At 42.3% G+C, this 25,230-nt stretch overlaps 1 protein-coding gene across 1 annotated transcript in view; it reads right to left on the minus strand.

Annotated features, from left to right (window-relative positions):
- The window catches only part of plekhb1 (pleckstrin homology domain containing B1), a 76,661-nt gene that overhangs the window by 44,979 nt on the left and 6,452 nt on the right, over positions 1-25,230 (minus strand). The window contains exons 3-4 of the mRNA XM_048597902.1: positions 18,298-18,400; positions 2,725-2,764 (exon numbers count right to left, since the gene is read on the minus strand). Coding sequence (XP_048453859.1) covers positions 2,725-2,764; positions 18,298-18,400 — 143 coding nt within the window. The remainder of the gene's footprint in view (positions 1-2,724; positions 2,765-18,297; positions 18,401-25,230) is intronic.

Genomic DNA, 25,230 nt, shown 5'->3' on the forward strand with positions numbered 1-25,230 from the left:
TTGTGTACAGGACATACTTGGGCAATTTTCCACATTGTCGGGTAGATACCAGTGTTGTAACTGTACTGGAACAGCTTGGCTAAGGGAGCGGCAAGTTCTGGAGCACAAGTCTTCAGTATTATTGCCAGAATGTTGTCAGGGCCCGTGGCCTTTGCTGTATCCAGTGCCTCCAACTGTTCCTTGATATCACATGGAGTGAATTGAATTGGCTGAAGACTGGTATCTGTAATATGGGGACCACTGGAGGAGGCCAAGATGTATCATCCACTTGGCACTTCTGGCTGAAGATTGCTGTGAGTGCTTCAGCCTTATCTTTTGCACTGATGTGCTGGGCTCTTCCATCATTGAGGATGGAGATATTTGTGGAGCCTCCTCCTCCAGTGAGTTGTTTAATTGTCCACCACCATTCATGACTGGATGTAGCAGGACTGCAGAGCTTAGATCTGATCCATTGGTTGTGGGATCACTGAGTTCTATCACTTGCTGCTTTCGCTGTTTGGCGTGCAAGTAGTCCTGGGTGGCTTCATCAGGTTGACACCTCATCTTCAGGTATGCCTGGTGCTGCTCCTGGCATGACCTCCTGCACTCTTCATTGAACCAGTGCTGATCCCCTGGCTTGATGGTAATGGTTGAGTGGGGGATATGCTGGGCCATGAGGTTACAGATTGTGTTGGAGTACAATTCTGCTGCTGTTGATGGCCCACAGCACCTCATGGATGCCCAGTCTTGAGTTGCTAGATCTATGCGAAGTCTGTCCCATTTAGCACGGTGATAGTGCCACACAATACGATGGAGGTTGTTCTCAATGTGAAAGCGGAGCTTCGTCTCCACAAGGACTGTGCGATGGTCACTCTTACCGATACTGTCATGGACAGGTGCAACTGCAGCTGGCGGATTAGTAAGGATGAGGTCAAGTATGTTTTTCCCTCTTGTTGGTTCCCTCACCACCTGTCGCAGACCCAGTATAGCAGCTATGTCCTTAAGGACCTGACCGGCTCGATCTGTAGTACTGCTGCCGAGCCACTCTTGGTGGTGGATATTGAAATCCCCCAGAGTACATTTTGTGTCCTTGTCATCCTAAGTGCTTCCTCTAAGCGTTGTTCAACATTGTGGAATACTGATTCATCACCTGAGGGAGGACGGTATGTTGTAATCAGCAGGAGATTTCCTTGCCCATGTTTAACCTGTAGCCATGAGACTTCATGGGGTCTGGAATTAATGTTGAGGACTCCTGGAGCAATTCCCTCCCGACTGTATACCACTGTGCCGCCCCCTCTGCTGGGTCTGTCCTGCCGGTGAGACAGGGCATATCCAGGGATGGTGATGGTGGTGTCTGGGACATTGTCTGTAAGGTATGATTTTGTGAGTATGACTATGTCAGGCTGTTGCTTGACTGGTCTGTGAGACAGCTCTCCCAATTTTGGCACTAGCCCCCAGATGTTAGCGAGGAGGACTTTGCAGGGTCGACAGGGCTGTTTCTGCCATCGTCCTTTCCGGTGCCTGGGTCGATGCCAAGTGATCCGTCCAGTAAAGGATTTGTTGATTTTGATATGGTGTCTGAGTAGAAATTTGCTTGTTCTTAAAAGGGATTAAACCATTTGAGGAGATTTAAAAGCTTTGAATGGGTTTTATGAATTGAAGCTTTTTTTTTCACCTGCTCCATAAATGTTTCATAACATATCTGAAAAATATCTAAGTGGATTGATGGGTGGGCTCTTGTTGTAAAGTGGTAGTGTTCGAACCCAAGTTCAAGTCCCACTTGGTTCAGAAATGTCATAACACATCTGAACATCGTGCTTACAAATACCTATGTTGACTGATAGGCACAACGTAATATTTTATGATGTGAAATCTTGGGAAGTACAGACAATTAGTTCCAATGTTTAAGAGCATAGTGCTTAATAATGCTGATTGCACAGGTTCAATCACAATCCTGGCTGAAGTGGTTCTTGGGGGATGCTTCCTCAATTTGCTCAAATGTGATATTTTGGTCCAAATGATTGAGAGAGAGAGAGTGAGAACATACCATTTTTATTTTACATTTCCATCACTTTTTTGCATAAGCTGCAAAACAGCAGATATGACCATTATCTGTCACATTTTGGAGAAACAAAAATATGAAGCAGTGAGACAGGAAGATGAACAATGCACTCTATCCCACAATTCAGGAGGTGATGTAAAACAAGGTACACACATTTCAAAATTGTAGGCTGACCTGAAACATACAATCTAAGATAACAATAATGTATTTTTAATCTTAAAAAAAAGTGACCCTTCCAGCAGCTGTCTATGAGTATGAAAAATTAGCTGCTAGTAAGCAAAACTGCGTGTATAGGACACAAAGAAGTTCTTTATTTATAACTTCAGTTCAATCCACAGGGATGGGAAATCAGCAGTAGAATTCGGATCTGGGTTTGTGCATCGAACACCAGAAGAAAACCCACTAGCTGCAACCAATATCGTGAAGGGCTATAGCTATCAAAAAATGACTGCATGTGGCTGGAATGTAAGTTATTAAAAACCACCCAGCTTCAACCAGAGTGAGCCATATTCTGCTGTTTGCCTTCCTGATCAGGTGATCCAAATTTGAATTCACTCACCAGTGAACATTTTCATTCACCTCTGTTTGACTAATGAATAAGACTCAGTGCAATCTGGAAACAAAAACTAACTTTGGAAAATAACAAATTAGGTTTCTTCTTAAAAACAAACAAATATTCTTACCAGGTGGCATTTAGTTTCCAGGAATGCCAGTTTCCATGCCCTGCCAAACACAAGAACAAATTAGGTTTCGAAAATTGTTTAACTGATTTAGATGTGGACTTTTTCCACATTTTAACAAAAAGTATGCACAATTTCTGAAGATTTTATATTGAAATTTTCAGTCTACTGGTTATAACTGCAAAAGAGTAATTTTGTGTCTGTTAAATGATAGCCTCAAATAAAAATATCACACATACATACACATACACGCACACACAAAAATTTTAGTACTGTTTTCGAGCCATTCATTCTTTACATTGAGCAATGCGTCCACTTTTGAAAGGGATGACATCTGGTAATTTTGATCCTGGGGGAGTGCGGAAATGTCAGCTCAATAGACCCAAGGGCTGGCAACTAACAGTTCAAGGTCAAAATCAACATCTAAGACAATGGCTCACAGGGGCAGCACAGTGGCTAGCACTGTTACCTCACAGCACCAAGGACCTGGGTTCAATTCCACACTTGGGTGACTGTGGAATTTGCATGTTCTCCCTGTGTCTGTCTGGGTTTCCTGCCACAGTCCAAAGGTGTGCAGGTTAGGTGGACTGGCCAGGGGAAATGCAGGGTTATAGGGTAAGGCAATGGGTCTGGGTAGAATGCTCTTCAGGGGGTCAGTGTGGACCCATTGGGCTGAATGGCCTGTTTCCACTCTGTAGGGATTCTAAGAAAGGCAGAGTGATACTGCTGTTTGTTTTTTTTATTCATCAGATGGTGAACATTGCTGGCTGACCAGCATTTATTGCCCATCTCTAATGGCTCTCGAGAAAGCCGTAGTGAGCTGCCTTCTTGAATTGTTGCTGTCCATTAGTTTTAGGGAGGCCGAAGAAGGTCAAGAATTTGACCCAGCATCAGTGAAGGAATGGTGATACATTTCTAATAACATAGGCAGGAAGAGGGATGAGATCCTGAAATCAGATTTCAGAAAGTTAAGAAGGAAACTAAAATGCAGACTTCAAGAGCAGTACTAAGAATATAAAATATAGGAGCAAAAATAGCCAAATTGGCCACTGAAATCTGCCTCACTAGTCGTCATGTTAGGCTTCAATTCCTCCATCCACCAGCTAACCATATTCTGAACAGATAACTTGCTTCCTTCTGTTCCTACCATAAGCACATTCACTTTTGCAACAAGAATTTTGCCCAGGTATTCTGAAATTCCTAATGTTGCAGCAATAATTGTTGCAATATTTTGCTTAGTGCAAATTATATTGAATTGTCATAATTTCTGAATAAATTGTACTGGCTGAATATCAGCACTGTTCATCCTGTAAAGTTGGATGAGTACAGGAAAGTTAGGGGAGATGTTGCAGAATTTCTATTCACTTGTCATATGTACAATGCACAAAGCCAGCTTGAATGAAATTAAACTATGGAATGCCTTCTAAACCACTTTTCAGTAAGATCCTTCCCTGGCTGAGTAGCTTGTATTTAGTTTGTATCACCAGAGACTGCAGAGTGGGTAATGACCTTGGAGATCAAGCTTGGACATGTTATTTTTCAGGCTACCATATAAAAGGTAGTTAATGCATAATTAACTTACATCACTGATGGAGTACACCATGTAACTGAATAGAACATGAAAGTGCTTTAATTGGATTTAATTCCCAGTTGGTTTTCCGTCACCAGTACAAATTACCTATTGCTGTTATGGCACTACTGAAATTCAGGAAGCAATGTCACAGAATTGAAACAGCACATAAGGAGGGCTTTCCACTCCGTAGTGTTTGCACCAGTTCTCTAAATGAGCTATTCACTTAGTATTACTCTCCTTCCTTTTCCATGTAAACCTACACATTCTTCCATTTCAGATAACAGTCTAGTTTGCTTTTCAATGATTCTATTGAACCTGCTTCCACCACAGTCTCAGGCAGTGTATTCCAGAACATAACTAAAAGCCTCTGTCTCTTCCAAAAATTTATTCTATTCAGCAGTGCGTCACACAAACTCAATATCCCAGTTTGGACTAATTGACACTGGAAGTGAGAATTCCTTGATCACAATATTATGAACAATCCTTTCCATTTCCATTCTTTTTCTCCAGGCCCTGTTCACTGTGAAAGTTGGGAAATCTGTAAAAGGAGCATAATGTGACTTAATCCACTTTTTATTTCCCTCTCTATCTTGGAAATGAATAGTCCTTTGGCACTAAACCAATAAATACTGGACTGTACGGTTATTTTAAACACTGTGAGACAAAGTATGAAAATCACACAGCAACACAGGTTTCCAGTCTATGGCTCAACTTCCACCTTCAGCTTCTAGAAATTTCTGTTGGACTTGCAAAGTTGTAGGTGAAATAAATAAACAATGAGAATTTTATTGAAGTCCTATTGAAACATTTGGTGGCTAATGATAAGGAAGCTGGAACAGATGATGTCCTGATATTGGGTTTGGCCATTTTTCAGGTCTCCTGGGCAGTAACCTGAAGGAGTGTAAGGTACTTTTCATCTATAAATGGGGTTCCTATTTTCGACCCCAGACTCAACAGCAAACAGTAGAGCAGAAGCTGAGCCTACAAAAACAAAGTTACTGGAAAAGTTCAGCAGGTCTAGCAGCATCTGTGAAGGAAAAAACAGAATTAACGTTTCAGGTCCAAAGCTGAGCCTACTTCACTTCCAATTGTTGGACTCTAAATGTTCTTTTAAACAATTTTGAAAATTATTTGCGTAGGCAGGCTGAGCAGCAGAAGCAGAATACCCTCAACTAAACGGTACCACTCAATGGTTCTTCCACTTATTACTGTTCCATTCCTCATTCCTCCTGGGATGTGCCTTTGGGCAATGCCAGCAAGTCAAGTGGTGCTATATTTGTCTTCTTAAAATGGGACAGCTTCCTGTAGAGTTACATCAGGCACTGGCAGCTTACCTAAATAATAATGAGGTCCAAACATAGTCCTAAATCTGCAGAATCACAGAATGATTACAGCCACAGAAGGGGGTTAATTGGTCCCTTATGCCAGCTCTCTGCAAGAGCAATTCACCCCAGCTCACCTTCCTACATTGTAGTTCTGCAGTGTGGCCTTTTCAGATAATTATCCAATTCTCCTTTGAAGGCCCCAAATGTATCTACCTCCACCAGACTCTATCTACCTCTACCTCCAATGTTAGATTGCAGATCCCAATCACTTGCTGGGTAATAAAGTTTTTCCTCATGTCATTGTTGTCTCTTTTGCCACCCCATATGTCAAAATGAAGTTTCCACCAAATTACTTGTACATATAAATTATGTTCCACACATTAATTTACACAGATATCTTTTGTACAATTCAGAATACCACAGTGAAAGGAAGTGGTAGTGAACTATTCATTTATTTGTCCAACAACTGAGTTCTACTGCCATCCAAAATATGGAAATAGAAATTCCCTGACTTAGCAGAGAGCTGTGGTAACTCAGTCTCTGTTGCTTCTTGTGGGAGCCCAGCAGTTCCTTGCTGGTGGGCGACTGATCAAATGCACTACATAATGCCTTTATCGAAGCAAACACATAGCCAATTGAGGTAAAAAAAAATTATTCTCTTTCTTAATCTTGTTCTTACTTCAGATTGAGATCATTTTTAATCTGAAAATTAAAGTTGTAATCAAATCTTGTCAATTTTCGCTCTGAATTGTTAATATCTTTAGGGTCTCCTGAGCTGAATATCTTGAAGTGAAGATTCTGATTTTTTAAAAAAATTCTCTCTATATTTTTCATTCTTTTCTTGCCAATGCTCATTCCCACCAGGAGGGAAACACTCCCCTCTCCATGTTCCTCCAGGTACTTCACTTCAGGTGGCCATAAAATTGAGTGCTATGCCAAGAGCATCATTCCCAGCACCCACTGTCCATACTTACCCTAGCCACAGTTTTAGAAGCAATGCCAGAGACACTGGGAAACAAACCCACCTATGGGCCTAATGAGTGCCTCAAATGGCCAATTAATGACAGTAGGAGGTTAGTGGTGAGTTTTCAGTTGGTCAGGTTTCACTGGATAGGCTGGCGAGGACCAGTCAATCAGAGAGACGCCCCTTGAGTGGCCCCTATATTTTCCTTTCTGCCCATTCTATTTGCCTGGCTCCCTCCCCTCTTCCTGCCCTTCCTTTGCTGGAGCATGCCAGTCTGGCCCCTGACACTGACTCCATCGTGGCATGTTTCCCTCCAGGACTGCAGCAATGTCAACATTAGCCAATGTTTCCCTGGTAATACTGGGACAGGTCAGAATTGAAAGCCACTTGATTAGCCAGCAGCTCTTGGAGATGAGGGCTCGTTAATGATTAAGGCAGAAGATGCTCCTCAAGCCAATTTATGCTATTTAATGCTGTGGGGTAGGCCTGCAAAGTCAAGGACCCCTCTAAAAGGGGGAAAAGTCCCATCTATGAGGCTCAGAATTTTCTGACTTGCTCCAATATTTATCTGCTGGATTAGCAACAGCTCTAAAAATTTTCAAATTATCTGAAAAAAGTGCCTGGAGGAACACAGAGAGGGGATTGTTTCCCTCCTCGTAGGAATGAGCTTTGGCAAGAAAGGAATGAAAAATATAGAGAGAATTACAGGAAGGACATGGAAGCTTTAGAGAGAGTGCAAAGGAGATTTACCAGGATGCTGCCTGGACTGGAGGGCAAGTCTTATGAGGAAAGGTTGAGGGAGCTAGGGCTTTTTTCATTGGAGTGAAGAAGGATGAGAGGTGACTTGATAGAGATTTACAAGATGATGAGAGGCATAGATAGAGTGGATAGTCAGAGACATTTTCCCAGGGTGGAAATGACTAATATGAGGGGGCATAATTTTAAGGTGATTGGAGGAAGGTATATGGGAGATGTCAGAGGTAGGTTCTTCACACAGAGAGTGGTGGGCGTGTGGAAATGCGCTGCTGGCAGTGGTAGTGGAGTCAGACAGTTTAGAGACTTTTAAGCGACTCTTGGATAGGCACATGGAGGATAGTAGGGAATGCAGGGTAGATTGATCTTAGTAGGATAATAGGTCGGCACAACATCGTGGGCTGAAGGGCCTGTACTGTGCTGTATTGTTCTATGTTCTATGTTCTATGAGTGGTCTCTATAGAAGTGGGGAAGGCTGAAAGATTAGGATTCACAGGGACAGCAAAACATAAGTGAACATGATGGATGGGCGTAATTCTTGAATCACAGGCACAGTCTGCAAGCCACTCACATGGAAATGAAGTTGGAACCTTGCCAATTGCGATCGAAAATCAACTGCATAATAACTACACAAAATGGCTGACTGCACATGCAGAGTGGGTGGAGAGAACAGATACTTACAAAGTGAAGGGTTATTTGCAATGATGTTTCACCCGTGTCACTTATGTGCCTCTCACTATCGCTAATTGTAGTCCTGAATTTCACACCTGGAGTAGAGGGAGCCAGCTGTGGTTGGCCCTATTGTCTTCAAAGACTTGGACACCTGTCCCTTGGTTCCTTTGGACCTACAGGGGTCCAGACCCACTGGGAGTCTCCTCCCTAGATACAGGTTCACCATCCTCGACTGGAACTGCTGTAACTTTGGAACCACAGGCAGGTGGCAGTCAAAGGGGGAGAGCACCTCTGTCCTAAGAAGCAGCCATGTGTGCCACTCCTCATCTCCCTGTTGCCCTGAAAGGAAGTGTCACCTAGAGTGAGGTCAAGGTCCCTCAACCTCCTTTCATCTTGCCATTGATTCTGAGCCTCTATGGCTGGAGCAATGGAGTGTAGGTCCGCGCACATATCCAGCAGGCATTCAACCTGCTGGGCTTGATTCCAGATGTACGGAGCCAGCACGTTACTTAACACATTGATGGATTCCTCTATCCTTCAATCCAGTTTACTGAGTGCCTCTGACCAAACCTGTTTGCTCTTTCTGTGCTTGTCTATACATTTTGATAAAGTAATAAATGGCCAAGAACATGGGATCATCTTCTGCCTGGAGCTGAGAAGATGCCTGGTCTCTGGCAGTCCTCAGTGACACCAGCCATTCCGCCCTCAACCAGAGACATGTCAGTGATGTGCTCACCAGAGGATGCTCCTGAGTTTAATCTAGCAAGAGTACCCACTAAGATGAAAGCCTGAGCTGGTGGAAGATACAGGGGAAAGTTTTGACAGTGCATCCTCTGGGCTGCTTCCTCCTCAGAATTGGTCTTGAAACTGAAGCTCTCCAACAGGCCTTTATGTGGAGATTCACTTGGTGCCTGCATAAAAGAGAGGCAATCCATTGTCTTAGAATGATAAAAGCTGGTGCAGGTTAACAATGTGTTGGCAGTGGTGATATTAGGATAGTAGTGGCAGCACAGCACAATAATATTTACTATGTTGGTTGGGCAATGAGGTCTCTGTGTCCACACACGGGCAATCATTCTCTTCTCTGGCCAAATCTAGTTTTTCTCCTCTTTAGGAATGAGGAATCTGCTGTCTGTTACTCCCACTACAGGTCTTCGACCTCTTTGTTTGGTTGTGGAACAGTATTTCCTACATTGAGATAAAAGGAAGGATTGATTGAGTAGAATGGAAATGTATGGAAGAGCAGTTGGAGCAGGGGTGGTGGTGAGATATCCTCAGTGAGTGTGTAGGAAAAACAGAGGACAGGAAGGATTAGCAGTTTAGAAGAATGAGGTAAGTGAGGACTGTTGAGTGGAAATGATGTATACAGCAGTGAGAGCTGTAGTCCATGAGCCTAGTGTGAGGCATGTGCAGTAGCAGAGTTAAAGTCAGTGGTGGCTATGTGAGTGGGAGGTAGCAGAGAGAAGATTGTGGCACTTACCGTGGTGGTGTGCAGGAGGTCATTGTGTTTCTTCCTGCACTGCTGGGCATCCTGCATTACCCAGGATATACACTGACCTTGCAATCTGGATCCAGACTCGTTTATGCTGGTGGTGTGGCCTCCTGAGGCCGTCCATTGGAAAAAGGACTACCCTCCTTTCCATCACCCCGTTCACCATGACCTCCAGGTCCCTGCCTACGAAGCAGAAAGTGAGCTTTCTTTTCCTTGAGGTCATGTCCTTAGTATTACCCCTTGAGCATCATGGTGTGAGGGGCAGTTCCTAATCGTGTCTGACATGTGTGTGACTGAGCTTTGAATATGACACCAGTGTGATTTCTGGACTTTCTCAAAAGTGGCGAGCAGTTTCATGCAATTATACAAGAAGGGTATACAGGATCCCAGTTGCATAATTAATAATATGAAGGACAAAGATTGTACAAGAAAAGTCACTCCAAATCAGGCTCTGTGAATCCCATTTGACAAAATACATTGTCTGATTCTGAGAAAATTTCAGAATTTCAGAAAGAATCTTTCACGTAGATACAAAAGGAAAGGAAATGAGCAGTATGTCCCTTGGTGACTCTATCCAGATCTATCATTTCTACAGCAAAAACCCAACCCACAATACAGTTGTAAACAAATAACAGGACTTATAAACCATTATTCAAAAGGAATACAGGGTCAAAAAAACCAAATTGCTCTTCAAAATGAGGACTTCAGAAAACAGGTTTTATAGTCTGAGTCAATAGAATGTGGAACTGGAGGAACACAGCAGGTCAGAGGAGCAGTAGCGTTAATGTTTCGGGTCTGGACCCTTCATCAGGGCTGGGGAGGGGTAGGGGAGCTGGGAAATAAATAGAGGGAGGAGGGGTGGGGCTGGGGGAAGGTAGGTGGGATGGTGATAGGTGGATACAGGTAGGTGTAGTGGGGATGGATCAGTGAGAAGGGTGTGGCGGATGGGTGGGGAGGAAGATGGTTGTGTCAGGTCAAGGAGGTGGGGGATATGAGGGAGGGTTGGACATGGGATGAGGCCAGGGGTGGGGAGTTTTGAAACTGGCAAATTCTATGTTCAGGCCATCGGGCTGTAGGCTCCTGAGGTGGAATATGAGGACCCAAAATGTTTTCTCCTCCACAGATGCTGCCAGACCTGCTGAGCTTTTCCAGCAACTTTGTTCTTGTTCCTGATTTACAGCATCCACAGTTCTTTTGGTTTTTATGGAATATGAGGTGCTGTTCCTCCAGTTTGTGTGTGGTGTCATTGTGGCACTGGAGGAGGCATAGGACGTATATGTCACCAAGGGAGTGGGAGAGGGAGGTAAAATGGTTGGCAACCAGAATGTGTTGTTGATTATAGTGTACAGAGCGCAGATGCTCCATGAATTGGTCACCGATTGGTGCTTGGTCTCACCGATGTAGAGGAGCGACATCGGGAGCAACAGATGCAGTGGACCAGGTTGGAGATAGAAGGTTTGCCTTGGGCCTTGGATGGAGGTGAGAGGGAAGGTGTAGGGGCAAACGTAGCATCTCCTGCAGTTGCAGGGAAAGGTGCTGGGTGTGGTGGGATTGGTGGGGAGGGTGGAGTGGACGAGGGAGTCGAGGAGTGAGTGGTCCCTACGAAAGGCAGATAGGGGTGGGGAGGGAAATATCTCTGGTGGTGGGGTTGGATTGTAGGTGGTGGAAATAGCGGGGGATGATGCACTGGATGTGGATGTTGGTGGGGTGATATGTGACGACCAGGGCGGGGGTTCTGTCCTAATTTTTGTTGGGGAGGAGGGGGTTTGAGTGCAGAAGTGCTGGAAATGTAAGAGATGCAAGTGAGGGCATTTTCAGTCAATGGAGGAAGGAAGTTCTGGTCCTTGAAGTAGGAGCACATCTGAGATGTCTGGGCATGGAACGCTCCATCTTGGGACCAGATGCGATAGAGGCAGAGGAACTGGAAGTAAGGGATTGTATTCTTGCAGGAAGGTGGGTGAGAGGAGGTGTAGTCAAGGTAGCTATTGGAGTTAATGGGTTTGAAATAGATGTCGGTGGCGAGACGGTTACCGGAGATGGAGACAGAGAGGTCCAGGAAGGGGAGGGAGGTATCGGTGATGGTACAGGTGAATTTGAGGTTGGGGTGAAAGGTGTTAGTAAAGTTGATGAACTGTTCCAACTCCTCATGGGAGCACAAGACAGTGCCGATACAGTCATCAATGTAGCGGAAGAAGAAGTGAGGGATGGTGCTAGTGTAGCAGCGGAAGAGGGACTGTTCCATGTATCCTATGAAGACGCAGGCATAGCTCAGACCCATATGGGTGCCCATAGCCAGCCCTTTAGTTTGTAGGAAGTGGGACTTCCTACAAACTCACTTTCTAGAGGGTTTACTTTTGTTCTTTTCCTTTTGTTTATTTTCCATTTTTCTTTCCTTTAAAGCCTTTTGAGGCAGGTTAATCTGTGGCATTGGCCCGGCAGCGGCCTCCCTGTGGTTTGAGGCGGTGGCGGAGTTAGATGCTGTTCCTCCCATTGGAGGTGGTGGTGGCAGCCGCAGCAAGGATGTAGCTCCTCCTGGTGTTTGGGGCCAGCCATGGCGGCTGCAGTAGCAAAGCTCCTCCAGCGATCGGAGGTGGCAATGGAAGCAGGAACACAGCTCCTCCTGGCGAATGATGCCAGACTCGCAGGCTGACAGAGACTCCACGCTGTGGCTATACCCATGTGCCTGCATTGATGGTTCCAAACACGTTTATGGAGATAATACTTAGACTTTAAGTTCTGGATGCTTTTCTTACCTTTTGGTTTTCTTTTACTTCTGATATTGTTTTCTTTTTAAAATTCTAGTTTTGTAACCAAGTTGGTGCCGGAGAATGGCAACTTTGTAGACTTTTCACTGTACTCATGTATTTCTAAACTTGAATACACATGACGATAAAAATCTAAGTCTAATTCTAATTTTAATTCTAACCCTCTCATTTTATGGACTAACCTAGTGAACTCTTGCTAAACTGACTCCAATGCAAGTATATCCTCCTTTTATTATGGTGACCAAAATTCCAAATGGGGACTCACCAACTCCCCATATAACTGTAACTAGACCTCTTTTTCCTTGTAATCACACTATTTCACATTATACTCCATCTGCCGCCTTGTTGGCTACTCAATTAATCCGCCTATATTTCTTTGCTGGTTCTTTGTCTCCTCTTGAATGCTTGCATTTTCACTTTGCTTTGTATTATAAAGCAAACTTAGGTATATTACTTTCTATCTCTTCAGCTAAGTCATTAATACAGATGGTAAATACCTAAGGCCTCAGCACTGATCCTTTCAACATTCCACTGGTCACAACCTGCTAACTTGAAATGGCCCCACTTGTAAGGACATAAGAAATAGGAACAGGAGTAGGCCATTTAGCCCTTTAATGAGAAAATGGCTGATCTACTTCAATTCCATCTACTTCTACTTCAACATCATTTTGCTGCACTACCCCCATATCCTTTGGTGTTTTCAAGATACAGAAACCTATTAGTCTTTTACTTCAAATCTGCAGTAATTTGTTTTTAATCACATTCTCACCTAGTTTATGTCATAGGCAAACTTGGGAATCTCACATTTAATTCTCAGATTCAAACCATTTATGTAGACTGTGAATAGCTAGGACTTAAGCACTGATCCTACAGTACCCCACTGGTCACAGCCTCCAAGCCTGAAAATTACCTATTTATTCCTACACCGTTTTCTGTCCATTAACTCGTTCTCAATCCATGCGGGTTTATTCTCCCTATTTTCTTTGCTTTAATTTTGTTTACGAACTTCCTGTGTGGGACCTTTTCAAAAACTTTCTGAAAACCTAAATATGCCACATCTATCAACCCTCCTTTATCTCTGCTGCTATTTACATCCTCAAAAAGCTTAAACATTCTCTTAAACATATTTTCATTTCATAATAGATTCCAGCACTTTCCCAATGCTAACGTCCAACCAACTGGCTTGTAAATTCTTGTTTTCTCTTTTTATCCCTTCTTGAACAGCAATGTTACATTTGCTAATTTCCAACCTACTGGGACTATTCCTCACTATCTTCTCAAGAGCAATAAATGATGGCCAAGCCATCGAAGCCTAAATCCAATCACTGATTTTTTTAAAAAGAATATACAGAATTTTGGAAAATCATAGCCAATACATCCTCTATCTCTGTAACTATCTCTTTTGGAGCCCTAGGATGTAGGCCATCAGGTCCTGGGGATGTCAGATTTTAGTCTAGGTCTACTAAGGAACAAATATTACTTAGTTACTCTTTACCTTTTCATACACTTCTAAAAACTCTTACTATTGTTTACAAGATTTTTGAGAAGTTTACTCTCATACTCTAATCTTTCACCTTTCATCAACAAGTTTGTGGCCACTTGTCGGTCTCCAAATTACTTCAATTCTTCAATTTTATTACTATTCTTTTCCAGATTATGAAGTTTTACTTTAACCTTATACTATCTCAGTAATCTATGGATATATCTTCCTTGGTTTAGCTTTTAGTTTTAGTTTTTCAGTGAGATATTTTTGCTGGATATTTTGAATTGTTTCTTTAAATGTTTGCTACTGTTTACAACCATAGTTTTTGTCTATTTTTCCAATCAACCTAGCTAGCTCTCCCCTTAGACCTTTGCAAACTCCAATACTCTCTGGTTCAATGTGTGATATAACTACTATTAGTTGTCCTATAAACTCATCCCACAAGCATTTTCTGATCCTTGCTATTCCTAATCTCCACCCATGCTGATTTACATACAGATTTTCTAAGGCAAGATACTTTTGCCAATAATGTCCTTATATCATATTTTATTATCAGGGCTATCCCTCTTCCTTTTCCACTCTGGTTTGTCTTTTCAAAGTGTTGTGTATTCTGGAATATTTATTTCCCAACTTTGGTCACCTTTTAACCACAGGCAGAATCATTTGTTCTCGCTGATGACAAGCTTGGAGTCAGGAAGAGTATGTAATTAGCAAATGGTGGAGTGCCAGAATCTTGTTGCCTTCTCACCTCTACTGGAAATAAGTTCTGGTTGGGAAGGCCTACAGTTGATCTTCATGTTTTACTCTCATTTGAGACCTTTAATGTTCAATTAATGACAACTTAAGGATCTTATGCTATCACTTGCAGACTTACTGTCATGCAGCTAAAATCTTTTATCCCCTCAGTGCCTCAATGACAGACCAGAGATTGAGAAGGAGTGAGGCCAGCAGCAATCACACCCACACCCTTGCTGCCAACCTTTGCTGCCCTCCCTCTGTGACAGGCACCTCAGCCCAAGATTACCTACTAGTCTGAAAACAACAAATGCTGAAGATCACAGCAGATCAGGCAGCATCCATGGAGAGAAAGCAAGCTAACATTTCGAGTCTAGATGACTCTTCATCGGAGTTGTGATTCTAAAACAGATATGCAGCAGCTCTGTTCGGGATGAGATAGCTTAATAAAGTGCACTGTTGCCAATAGCTGAATAAATCAACAGTGAGCGGCAATGTTTCCCACAAACGTCACACATGAAATGGATATCAAGTGTCAAGTGGATTGTAACTTTCATTGATGCTGCTGGCTGCTTAGCAGCTGTAGCCACTGATCATTGTGGTAGTGTACATCCTCCAAAAGCTGATGTTACCATTTCCCTCCTTGGTTGGCTGGTGTCTCCCAGGAATGAAAACTGAAATCTGGGAGTTTCATATCATACTTCCAAGCACATCCATGAAACTTTGGTATACCATTCTTCTTCTAGCTCTGGCTACCACATCATGCAGAAAACCCCTGGATATATTTGGAACTCAATCACTAACAGCGTTGTGGAGGTAGCTATTGCAAAAGGATTGAAGCAGTTCAAGAAGGTAACTCAATATCACTTTCTCAAAAGACAATTAGGAATGGGTAATAATTGCTAGCCCAGCATTGATGACCACTTTCTATAAATAAAAATTTAAAAAGCTCATGTAGTTGCCCTTATTTAGGTTTAAAACACTAGTCTTAGACACAGTATTTTGCCTTTCAAATGGAATGTAAAATTCAATCATATTATGTTAGTTGCTATCAAGGGATGCATTTAATTTGAATTATTAAATAATCTTGTCACATTACACAATAACAATTGAAATACAAGCTGCTCTCTGGTTGGTTCTATAATGTGTTGCTCTAAGGAACTGTCTTGAAAGCATTTTATAAACTCTGCATCCAGACTGCTACTGTCAATCTGATTTTTCCAGTTAATAACGTAGATTAAAGTCATTTATAATTATTGCTATCCCTTTATCACATGCACCCAATATTTCTTCAGATAGCTACAGAGATAGAGGATGTATTGGCTATAATTTTCCAAAATTCTGTATATTCTTTTTAAGAAAATCAGTGATTGGATTTAGGTTTCAATGGCTTGGCCATCATTTCTTGTACACTTTGCCCCACATTGTGGTTACTGTTTGGGGGCCTGTAGACCACTGCCACTCCGACTGCCTGTCAAAGTGTCCTTTCCTTGCCTATTTCAATAGGCAATGTTGGCTGCCAGTCTTGAGGTCCTCCTGTCACCTGTTCCTCAAGCCCATATTCACTGCCTATCGCAGGATGTTATTTTCCTTTCCTCTAGAAGGTGGGGACTCCCTGTTTCAGGGTTTTTCTCTGTCCTGCTCTTCTAGCTGATGCTGCCTGCCTACCTTCGGGTCATAGCAGCCTACTCCTCTTATTCAGTCATAGTCATAGTGATATACAGCATGGAAACAGACCTTTTGGTACAACTTATCCATGTAATCAGATATCCTAAATTAATCTAGTCCCATCTGCCAGCTTTTGGGCCATATCCTTCTAAACCCTTCCTATTCATGAAACCACCAAGGTGACTTTTAAATGTAATTGTACCCGTGCCCACCACTTCATCTGGCAGCTCATTCCATACACGCACCACCCTCTGCATGAAATGGTTGCCCCTTAGGTCCCTTTTACATCTTTCCCCTCTCACCTTAAACCTATGCCCTCTAGTTTTGGACTCCCCTACCCTGGGAAAAAGACCTTGGCTGTTCACCCTATCCATGTCCCTCATGATTTTACAAACCTCTATAAGGTCAACCCTCAGCCTTCAATGTTCCAGGGAAAATAGCCCCAGCCTATTTACCCTATCCCTATAGCTCAAACCCTCCAGTCCTGGCAACATCCTTGCTAAGAGGTAGTAAGGACTGCAGATGCTGGAGTCAGAGATAACACAGTGCGTGGAGCTGGAAGAACACAGCAGGTCAGGCAGCATCTGAGGAGCAGGAATGTTGATGTTTTGGATCGGGACGCTTCTTCAGAAAAAGGGTCCCAACCCAAAACGTCAACTTTCCTGTTCCTCTGATGCTGCCTGGCCTGCTGTGTTCCTCCAGCTCCACACTGTGGTATCTGAACATCCTTGTAAGTCTTTTCTGCACCCTTTCAAGTTTCACAACATCTTTCCTATAACGGGGAGATCAGAATTAAATGCAATATTCCAAAAGTGGCCTCACCAATGTCCTGTACAGCCACAACATGATGTCACAACTCCTATAGTCAATGCATGACCAATAAAGGCAAGTGTACCAAACACCTTCTTCAATACCCTGTTAACCTGTGACTCCACCTTCAAAGAACTATGAACCTGCACCCCAAGGTCTCTTTGTTTGGCTACACTCCCCATGACCCTACCCTTAAATGTATAAGTCCTGCCCTGATTGCTTTGGGCAGACATTTATTGCTTTGAAGAGATTATCAGAAAACTTCTCTTGTCAGGCAATGTCAAGATTTATAAGGAAACCATAAGTCTCTACAGCAAGGTGGTTTGAAAATTAAGGCTTATGTTATATCCTAGATTTATTTTTGGATTGTATTGTATTTTGTTTGCATTGTAAACAGCTTTAAGGAATACTTTAGTGTAATGTGATTCAATTATTTTACTTCTAATTTATTTCTAAGGCAACCTTGTATTCAGTTTTGCACTCAGAATCTGCAAGTCTCATAGTCAGAGCCGCCTCCTTTAAAATGTAGATGAACAATTCACTATTGGACTCAGTACTTTTTCTGAAATCAATACTTTAGCAGCATTATGGCAACTATCCTATTATTATAAACCCTTGATTTAATCCTATTATTATAAAACCTTGATTTCATGCAATTTCAACCATCAAATATAGTAAGATTGTCTGCTAGCAATTAATATTGGAAATGTAAGACCAAAAGAGGGGTGCGAGGTAGCTTAGTTAATTAGATATCTTACATGTGGTTCAGTAAAATGACAACAGCATGAGTTTTGATCCCTGTTCTGCCTGAGGTACACTTGAGGCCAGTTTCCTTGTCCTGCCCTGCAGTAAAATCATGGCATAAATTATGGTTTGATGATCCTCAAAAAATCAAGGAAGCTGCATGGAGAATAGGAAGCAAACCAATGAGATTGCTTTCTACCATCATTGTAGCTGCATGACAGAACAATAATGAGAGTTGTTGATTAACTACAGCAATCAAACTTTATAAATTAATAACCAGCAGAACAAGACGTGAGATAAGAAAACCTCCAGTGGTGGAAAGTTTTGAGAAATAGAAATACACAGTCACCTGCTCCTGCCAATTATACTGAACTTATCATATCTGATCTCAAATACTGTATCACAAAATATCATTTTCTAAAATCAATCTAATCTGCATTTGAGTAAATCAATGCTAAGTGATTCATGCTTCCCTTGGGAATCGGCTTAATAGATTTACAACATGTTCACAATAGCACTCACTGAACACATTATTTTATTACGTTTGATACATAAATTTTCTGTAGAAAGAGATCAGGAGTGATATACTTACAATGCATCATCAGCACTGTCTGCACTAAGTGCCAGTTTTGAACCATCCCTTAGGTAAATCATCAGCATACATTCTCTACTGCTTTGTTCTGGTGGCAAGCCCTCTGTAAAAGGTAAATAGTAACAAAAAATCACAAGCAAGGAAAAAATAGAATCATGTACCCTGTTACTGCTTAGCTATTTGGATATCAGTTTTACAAAATAACTTTATTAGAAAGCTAATCAGGGCTTGTTTAAATAATTTAAGTGCCAGGATACATGAGTTTACATCCTATTTATGTTTGTGCTAAATTCTGCTGTAAGTAAAGTTGGGCGCAACATGCACATACCTTAGCTCAGGTGTGAACCTGTAAATGATTAATTTAACACCCAGAAAACATCACCAGTCCCAAACGGTCATCTCTACCTTGTGGTCCACTCAACAAACCTATATACTATGGATAATATCTTAGAATTTTTGTTTATTTTATACATTTCTTTGACTTTCTCCCTATTATGATATTTGGAGGAATGCCATGGAATAGGTCATCCCTATTGTTTTTAAAACTGCTTAGAAAAAAGTGCAAGATTTTGCCTATCAATTCAATTTCTTCCTACAAATGCTGCAATGTTCAGCAATATCTAGTTGAGAGCCTTTGCTTTGAAGTAGGGGGAATAACATGAAGTTGTTGTGTTTGCTGATAGATATACACTAAAATCATCATGAGATAGAAACAAATTTATGTTAAATTCTCCTGCCTAGCAACTTGAACTGTTGGAATCCAGGTGTGAATACAGTTGCTCTCTCAAGTTCAAAAAATTTTGTAAACAGATTTATACTCTGAGCCAAGCTATTCCAGTATAGCTACAATGCTAACATTTATGGTACGGAAGAAGGCTATATGGTCCATTGTACTTACACCGACTCTTCAAATGCCTTCAAATTCAATTTCCTTTGAAATAAAGGTCAATATTCCATTTGCTTTCCCTATTGCCTGCTGAACTTGAATGCTAGATTTTTGATTTATGCATGAGGGCTCCAAAAACCCACTGTTCTTAACTTTCTATAGTCTTTCTTGATTTAAGCAATATTCAGCTCCTCTATTCTTCCTGCCAAAGTGCATAACCTCACACTTTCCCACATCATGTTCAATCTGCCAAGTTTTTTGCTCACATGCTTAACCTGTCCAGATCTCTCTGCAGACTGTGCTATCCTGAAACATAGCTACAGTACATTCACTTTCCTCAACCAAGTTTTTATATATGTTATAAATAATCATGGCCGCAGCATTGATCCTTGCTGTATTCCAGTAGTTACAAGTTGCCACCCTGAAAATGACCCCCTTATCCAAACACACTGTCTTTTAGACAGAAGGAAACTCTGTCACTGGAATCATTCAAAATTAATGATGAAGATCTTTTGGATGATTGTTGTCACTTAAAGTTCACAAGGCACTGAGACTGGATAAGATGCATCCTACAATTTTGAAGGCAGTGAGGGTAAAAATTGTAGGGACGCTACCCATAAACTTTAAGTTTTTGCTGAACTCGGGGGAGGTGCTTGAAGACTGGAAAATTACAAACATTGTGACCTTGATCAAAAAAGATTGTAAGGATAATCCCAGCAATGACAGACCAGTCAGTTTAACTTCAGTGATGGGGAAACTTCTGGGAACAATTATTCAGAATAGAATTAGGTATCACATGGAAAAAGTGTGAAATAAGAGAACAAAGAAGAGAAAATTACAGCACAGGAACAGGCCCTTCAGCCCTCCAAGCCTGCGCCAATCCAGATCCTCTATCTAAACCTGTCACCTATTTTCCAAGGATCTGTATCCCTTTGCTCCCTGCCCATTCATGTATCTGTCTAGATACATCTTAAATGACGCTATCGTGCCCGCCTCTATCACCTCCGCTGGCAACGCGTTCCAGGCATCCACCACCCTCTGCATAAAGAACTTTCCACGCATATCTCCCTTAAACTTTTCCCCTCTCACCTTGAAATCGTGACCCCTAGTAATTGAGTCCCCCACTCTGGGAAAAAGCTTCTTGCTCTCCACCCTGTCTATACCTCTCATGATTTTGTAGACCTCAATCAGGTCCCTGCTCAATCTCCGTCTTTCTAATGTAAATAATCCTAATTTACTCAACCTCTCTTCATAGCTAGCACCCTCCATACCAGGCAACAACCTGGTGAGCCTCCTCTGCACCATCTCCAAAGCATCCACATCCGCAGTATTCCAAATGTGGCCGAACCAAAGTCCTATACAACTGTAACATGACCTGCCAACTCTTGTACTCAATACACTGTCCGATGAATGAAAGCATGTCATATGCCTTCTTGACCACTCTATCGATCTGCGTTGCCACCTTCAGGGTACAATGGACCTGAACACCCAGATTTCTCTGTGCATCAATTTTCCCCAGGGCTTTTCCATTTACCACATAGTTTGCTCTTGAATTGGATCTTCCAAAATGCATCACCTCGCATTTGCCTGGATTGAACTCCATCTGCCATTTCTCCGCCCAACTCTCCAATCTATCTATATTCTGCTGCATTCTCCAACAGTCCCCTTCACTATCTGCTACTCCACCAATCTTAGTGTCATCTGCAAACTTGCTAATCAGACCATCTATACCTTCCTCCAGATCATTTATGCATATCACAAACAACAGTGGTTCCAACACGGATCCCCGTGGAGCACCATTGGTCACAGTTCTCCATTTTGAGAAACTCCCTTCCACTTCAACTCTCTGTCTCTTGTTGCCCAGCCAGTTCTCTATCCATCTGGCTAGTACACCCTGGACCCCATGTGATTTCACTTTCTCCATCAGCCTACCATGGGGAACCTTATCAAACACCTTACTGAAGTCCATGTATATGACATCTACAGCCCTTCCCTCATCTATCAACTTTGTCACTTCTTCAAAGAATTCTATCAAGTTGGTAAGACATGACCTTCCCTGCACAAAACGATGCTGCCTATCACTAATAAGCCCATTTTCTTCCAAATGTAAATAGATCCTATCCCTCAGTATCTTCTCCAGCAGCTTCCCCACCACTGACATCAGGCTCACTGGTCTATAATTACCTGGAATATCCTCGCTACCCTTCTTAAACAAGGGGACAACATTAGCAATTCTCCAGTCCTCCAGGACCTCACCCGTGCTCAAGGATGCTGCAAAGATATCTGTTAAGGCCCCAGCTATTTCCTCTCTCGCTTCCCTCACAACCTGGGATAGATCCCATCCGGACCTGGGGACTTGTCCACCCTAATGCCTTTTAGAATACCCAACACTTCCCCCCTCCTTATGCTGACTTGAGCTAGAGTAATCAAATATCCCTAACCTCAACATCCGTCATGTCCTTCTCCTCAGTGAATACCGACGCAAGTACTCATTAAGAATCTCACTCATTTTCTCTGACTCCTCGCATGACTTCCCTCCTTTGTCCTTGAGTGGGCTAACCCTCTCTCTAGTTATCCTCTTGCTCCTCATGAATGAATAAAAGGCTTTGGGATTTTCCTTAACCCTGTATGGGTTGATTAAGACTCAGCATGGATTTCTCATATTTTTATATTTTTATTTAATATTTTCATATTTTTATTTAATTAACTTGTTGCAGGTTTCTGAAGTAATGGATAAGTTCAATGAGGGGTAGTGCAGTTGATGAGGTTATGCATGGATTACTTTGATACAATGCCACACAACAGACCTATGAGGAAGGATACAGGTCATGGTATAAAGAGAAAATTGCAATGTGGATACAAAATTGGCCATCGGAGAAAATGGAGAGTAATGGTCAATGGATTTTTTTTGGGCTGTTTATACTTGAGTTCCCCAGGGGTCGATGTTGGGACTATTGTTTTTCCTGATATGTATATTAATGCTCTCGAACATTGTTGACAGGAGAAAATTTCAAAGTTTGAAATTTTAATTCATTGAAAGGCTGGAGTGAAAAATCTGTCTAATGGCAATCAAATAACCACTTTCAATTGTCATAAAACCCATCTGGTTCAATTATGTCCTTTTGGGAAGGAAACTGCTGTCTTTAATCTGGCCAATATGTGACTCCAAACCAACAGCAATGTAGATTACTCTTAACTGCCCTTTGGGCAGAAATGCTGGTCTAGCCCCATGAATGACTTTAAAAAACAAAAACTGGCCTTGCCAGTGATGCTGATATCTTGCGAAAGAGTTTTGAACAGTCATTTTAAATTGTTTGTGCAGATATTTATTCTGATGTCGTTTTTTTCACTTTAAAAGGTGAGATACTGTGAGCATCCAATAGGTACAAAGCAAGTGAATGCTAAGAGAGCAAGCTAAGGGGCCTAAGATTGTACCCTCTTCATAGAATCACACAGTAAAAAAGTGGCCATTCAGCCCATTGAGTCTATACCACCAAAAATACACTACTACCTACACTAGTCCCACTTAGCAGCACTAGGGCCATAGCCTTAAATGTTATGATACTTGAAGTGTTTGTCTAAGTACATTTTGAAGGTTGTGAGGTTACCAACCTCAACTTCCCTCCCAGGCAGTGCATTTCAGACCCCATCATCCTCTAGGTGAAAAAATATTTCCTCAAATCCCCCCTTAACTTCCTGCCTTTCACTTTAAAAGTGTGCCCCTTTTTTTTGACCCTTCAACTAATCATGATCATGTTTTGATCATGAAATGATGTGGAGGTGCTGGTGTTGGACTGGGTGGACAAAGTCAGAAATCACACGACACCAGGTTATAGTCCAACAGGTTTATTTGAAAACACAAGTTTTCGGAGCCTCAGTCCTTCTTCAGATGTTAGTGAGAGAGCTAGTATCAGACAGAGAATTTATAAGTAAAAGATCAAAAATTCACACCATTGATGAGGATGTACTAAACAAACCTAAGATGTTGTTAAATCTTTAATCAGTTAGAAGGTTTTAATTGATTAATATGTATATGTAAATCCACAAAATCCTTTTGAGTCACAGTCCTGAGAAAACTAAAGGTTTTATCAGTGTAAAGAAGAGGTGACATTTTAGGTCAGACAATGCATGTTAGGTGAGAGATGTTGTTTAGAATCTGTTTGTGTTTTGGTTTGGAGTTTTATAAAACGCCATATTGACTGACTGTCTATAAATCGTGTGCTTTTTGAACAAATTAAAATGTATCTGCAAATCAAATTCACCCCATAGATTCATGTGTGTATTTGTGTGTGTGTGTGTGTGAGTGAGGGAGAGAGAGTGAGTGTGTGCATGTGTGTGTCTGTGTGAGAGAGAGAGTGTATAGTGTGGTGGGGTTACCTGTAGTGCGGCATGAACCCAAGATGCCAATTGAGGCTGTTCTCATGGGGACCGAACTTGGCTATCAGCCTCTGCTTAGCGACTCTGCGTTCTTGTGTATCCCGAAGTCTGCCTTGGAGGACATTTACCTGAAGATCCAAGGCCAAATGTCCTTGCCCACTGAAGCGTTCCCGGAATGGGAGGGAACATTCCTGTCTGGTGATTGTTGCGCGGTGTCCATAGCGTCTGCACAGCTTTGCCAATGTACCATGCCTTGGGCCTTTCTTGACTGCAGCGTATAAGTTGGACAATGTTGGCCAAGTCACATGAGTGTGTGCCATGCACATGGTGGGTGGTGTTCCCACTCGTGACGGTAGTGTCTATGTTGATGATCTGACATGTCTTGCAGAGGTTACTCTGACAGGGTTGTATAGTGTTGTGATCAATGTCGTCCTGAAGGCTAGGTAGTTTGCTATGAACAATGGTCTGCTTAAGGTTTGGCGGTTATTTGAAGGCGAGAAGTGAAGGCGTGGAGAAGATCTTGGTGAAGTGCTCATCGTCATCGATAATGTGTTGAAGGCTGCGAAGAACATGGCATAGTTTCTCCGCTCCTGGGAAGTACTGTACAACGAAAGGCACCCTATCGGATATATCCTGTGTCTGTCTTCTGAGGAGATCATTACGGTTTTTCACTATGGCACGTTGGAACTGGTGATTGATGAGTTGAGCATCGTATCCTGTTCCTATGAGGGCGTCCTTCAAAACCTTCAGGTGTCTGTCTCATTCCTTCTCATCTGAACAGATTCTGTGTATGCATAGGGGAAGGATTTTTTAATATGCTTCGGGTGGAAGCTAGAGAAGTGCAGCATTGTGAGGTAATCCGTGGGCTTGCAGTAGAGTGAGGTACCAAGGTGTCTATCCCTGATGGAGATGCGTGTGTCCAAGAATGAGACTGATTCTAAAGTGTAGTCCATGGTAAATCTGATGGTGGGATGAAACTTGTTGACATAGCTATGTCATTATTTCAGTGATTCCTCACTATGAGTCCAAAGGAAGAAATGTCATCAATATACCTGGTGTATAGCATTGGTTGGACGTTCTGTGCAGCAAAGAAGTCTTGTTTTAACCTGTGCATGTAAATATTGGCATATTGGGGAGCAAATCTGGTCCCCATGGCTGTTTCCTGTGTCTGGATGAAGGACTAGTTGTCGAAGGGGAAGATGTTGTGTTCGAGGATGAAGCGGATGTGTTGTAGGATTGCGTCTGGAAATTGGCAGTTAGTGGTATTGAGTACTGAGGCTGTTGCGTCAATGCTGTTGTCGTGGGGGATGCTGGTATAGAGTGCTGAAACATCCATTATGACAAAGAATGTTCCTGGTGGACTGGGCTGTTAGTGCTGAGTTTCGTTAAGAAATCTGTGTCGCAACAAAAGCTGGGGGTTCCCTGTACAATGGGTTTCTAGATGCCCTCGACATAGACAGAGAGGTTTTCACACAGCGTCCTATTGCCTGACACAATGGGACGTCCAGGAGTGTTGGCTTTGTGTAAATTTGGAACGCAGTAGAAGTCCCCTATGCAGGAAGTACGTGAGATGAGAGTGCGTTGGGTACTCTGAAGGACTGGATCAAAAGTCTTCATCAGTCTGTTCAGTTAGCAGGTGTGTTCCTTGGTCAGATCAACAGGTAGTCATC

Source organism: Rhincodon typus, chromosome 6 (genome assembly GCF_021869965.1).
Source record: "Rhincodon typus isolate 14 chromosome 6, sRhiTyp1.1, whole genome shotgun sequence".
In the NCBI taxonomy this organism is placed as follows: Eukaryota; Metazoa; Chordata; class Chondrichthyes; order Orectolobiformes; family Rhincodontidae; genus Rhincodon; species Rhincodon typus.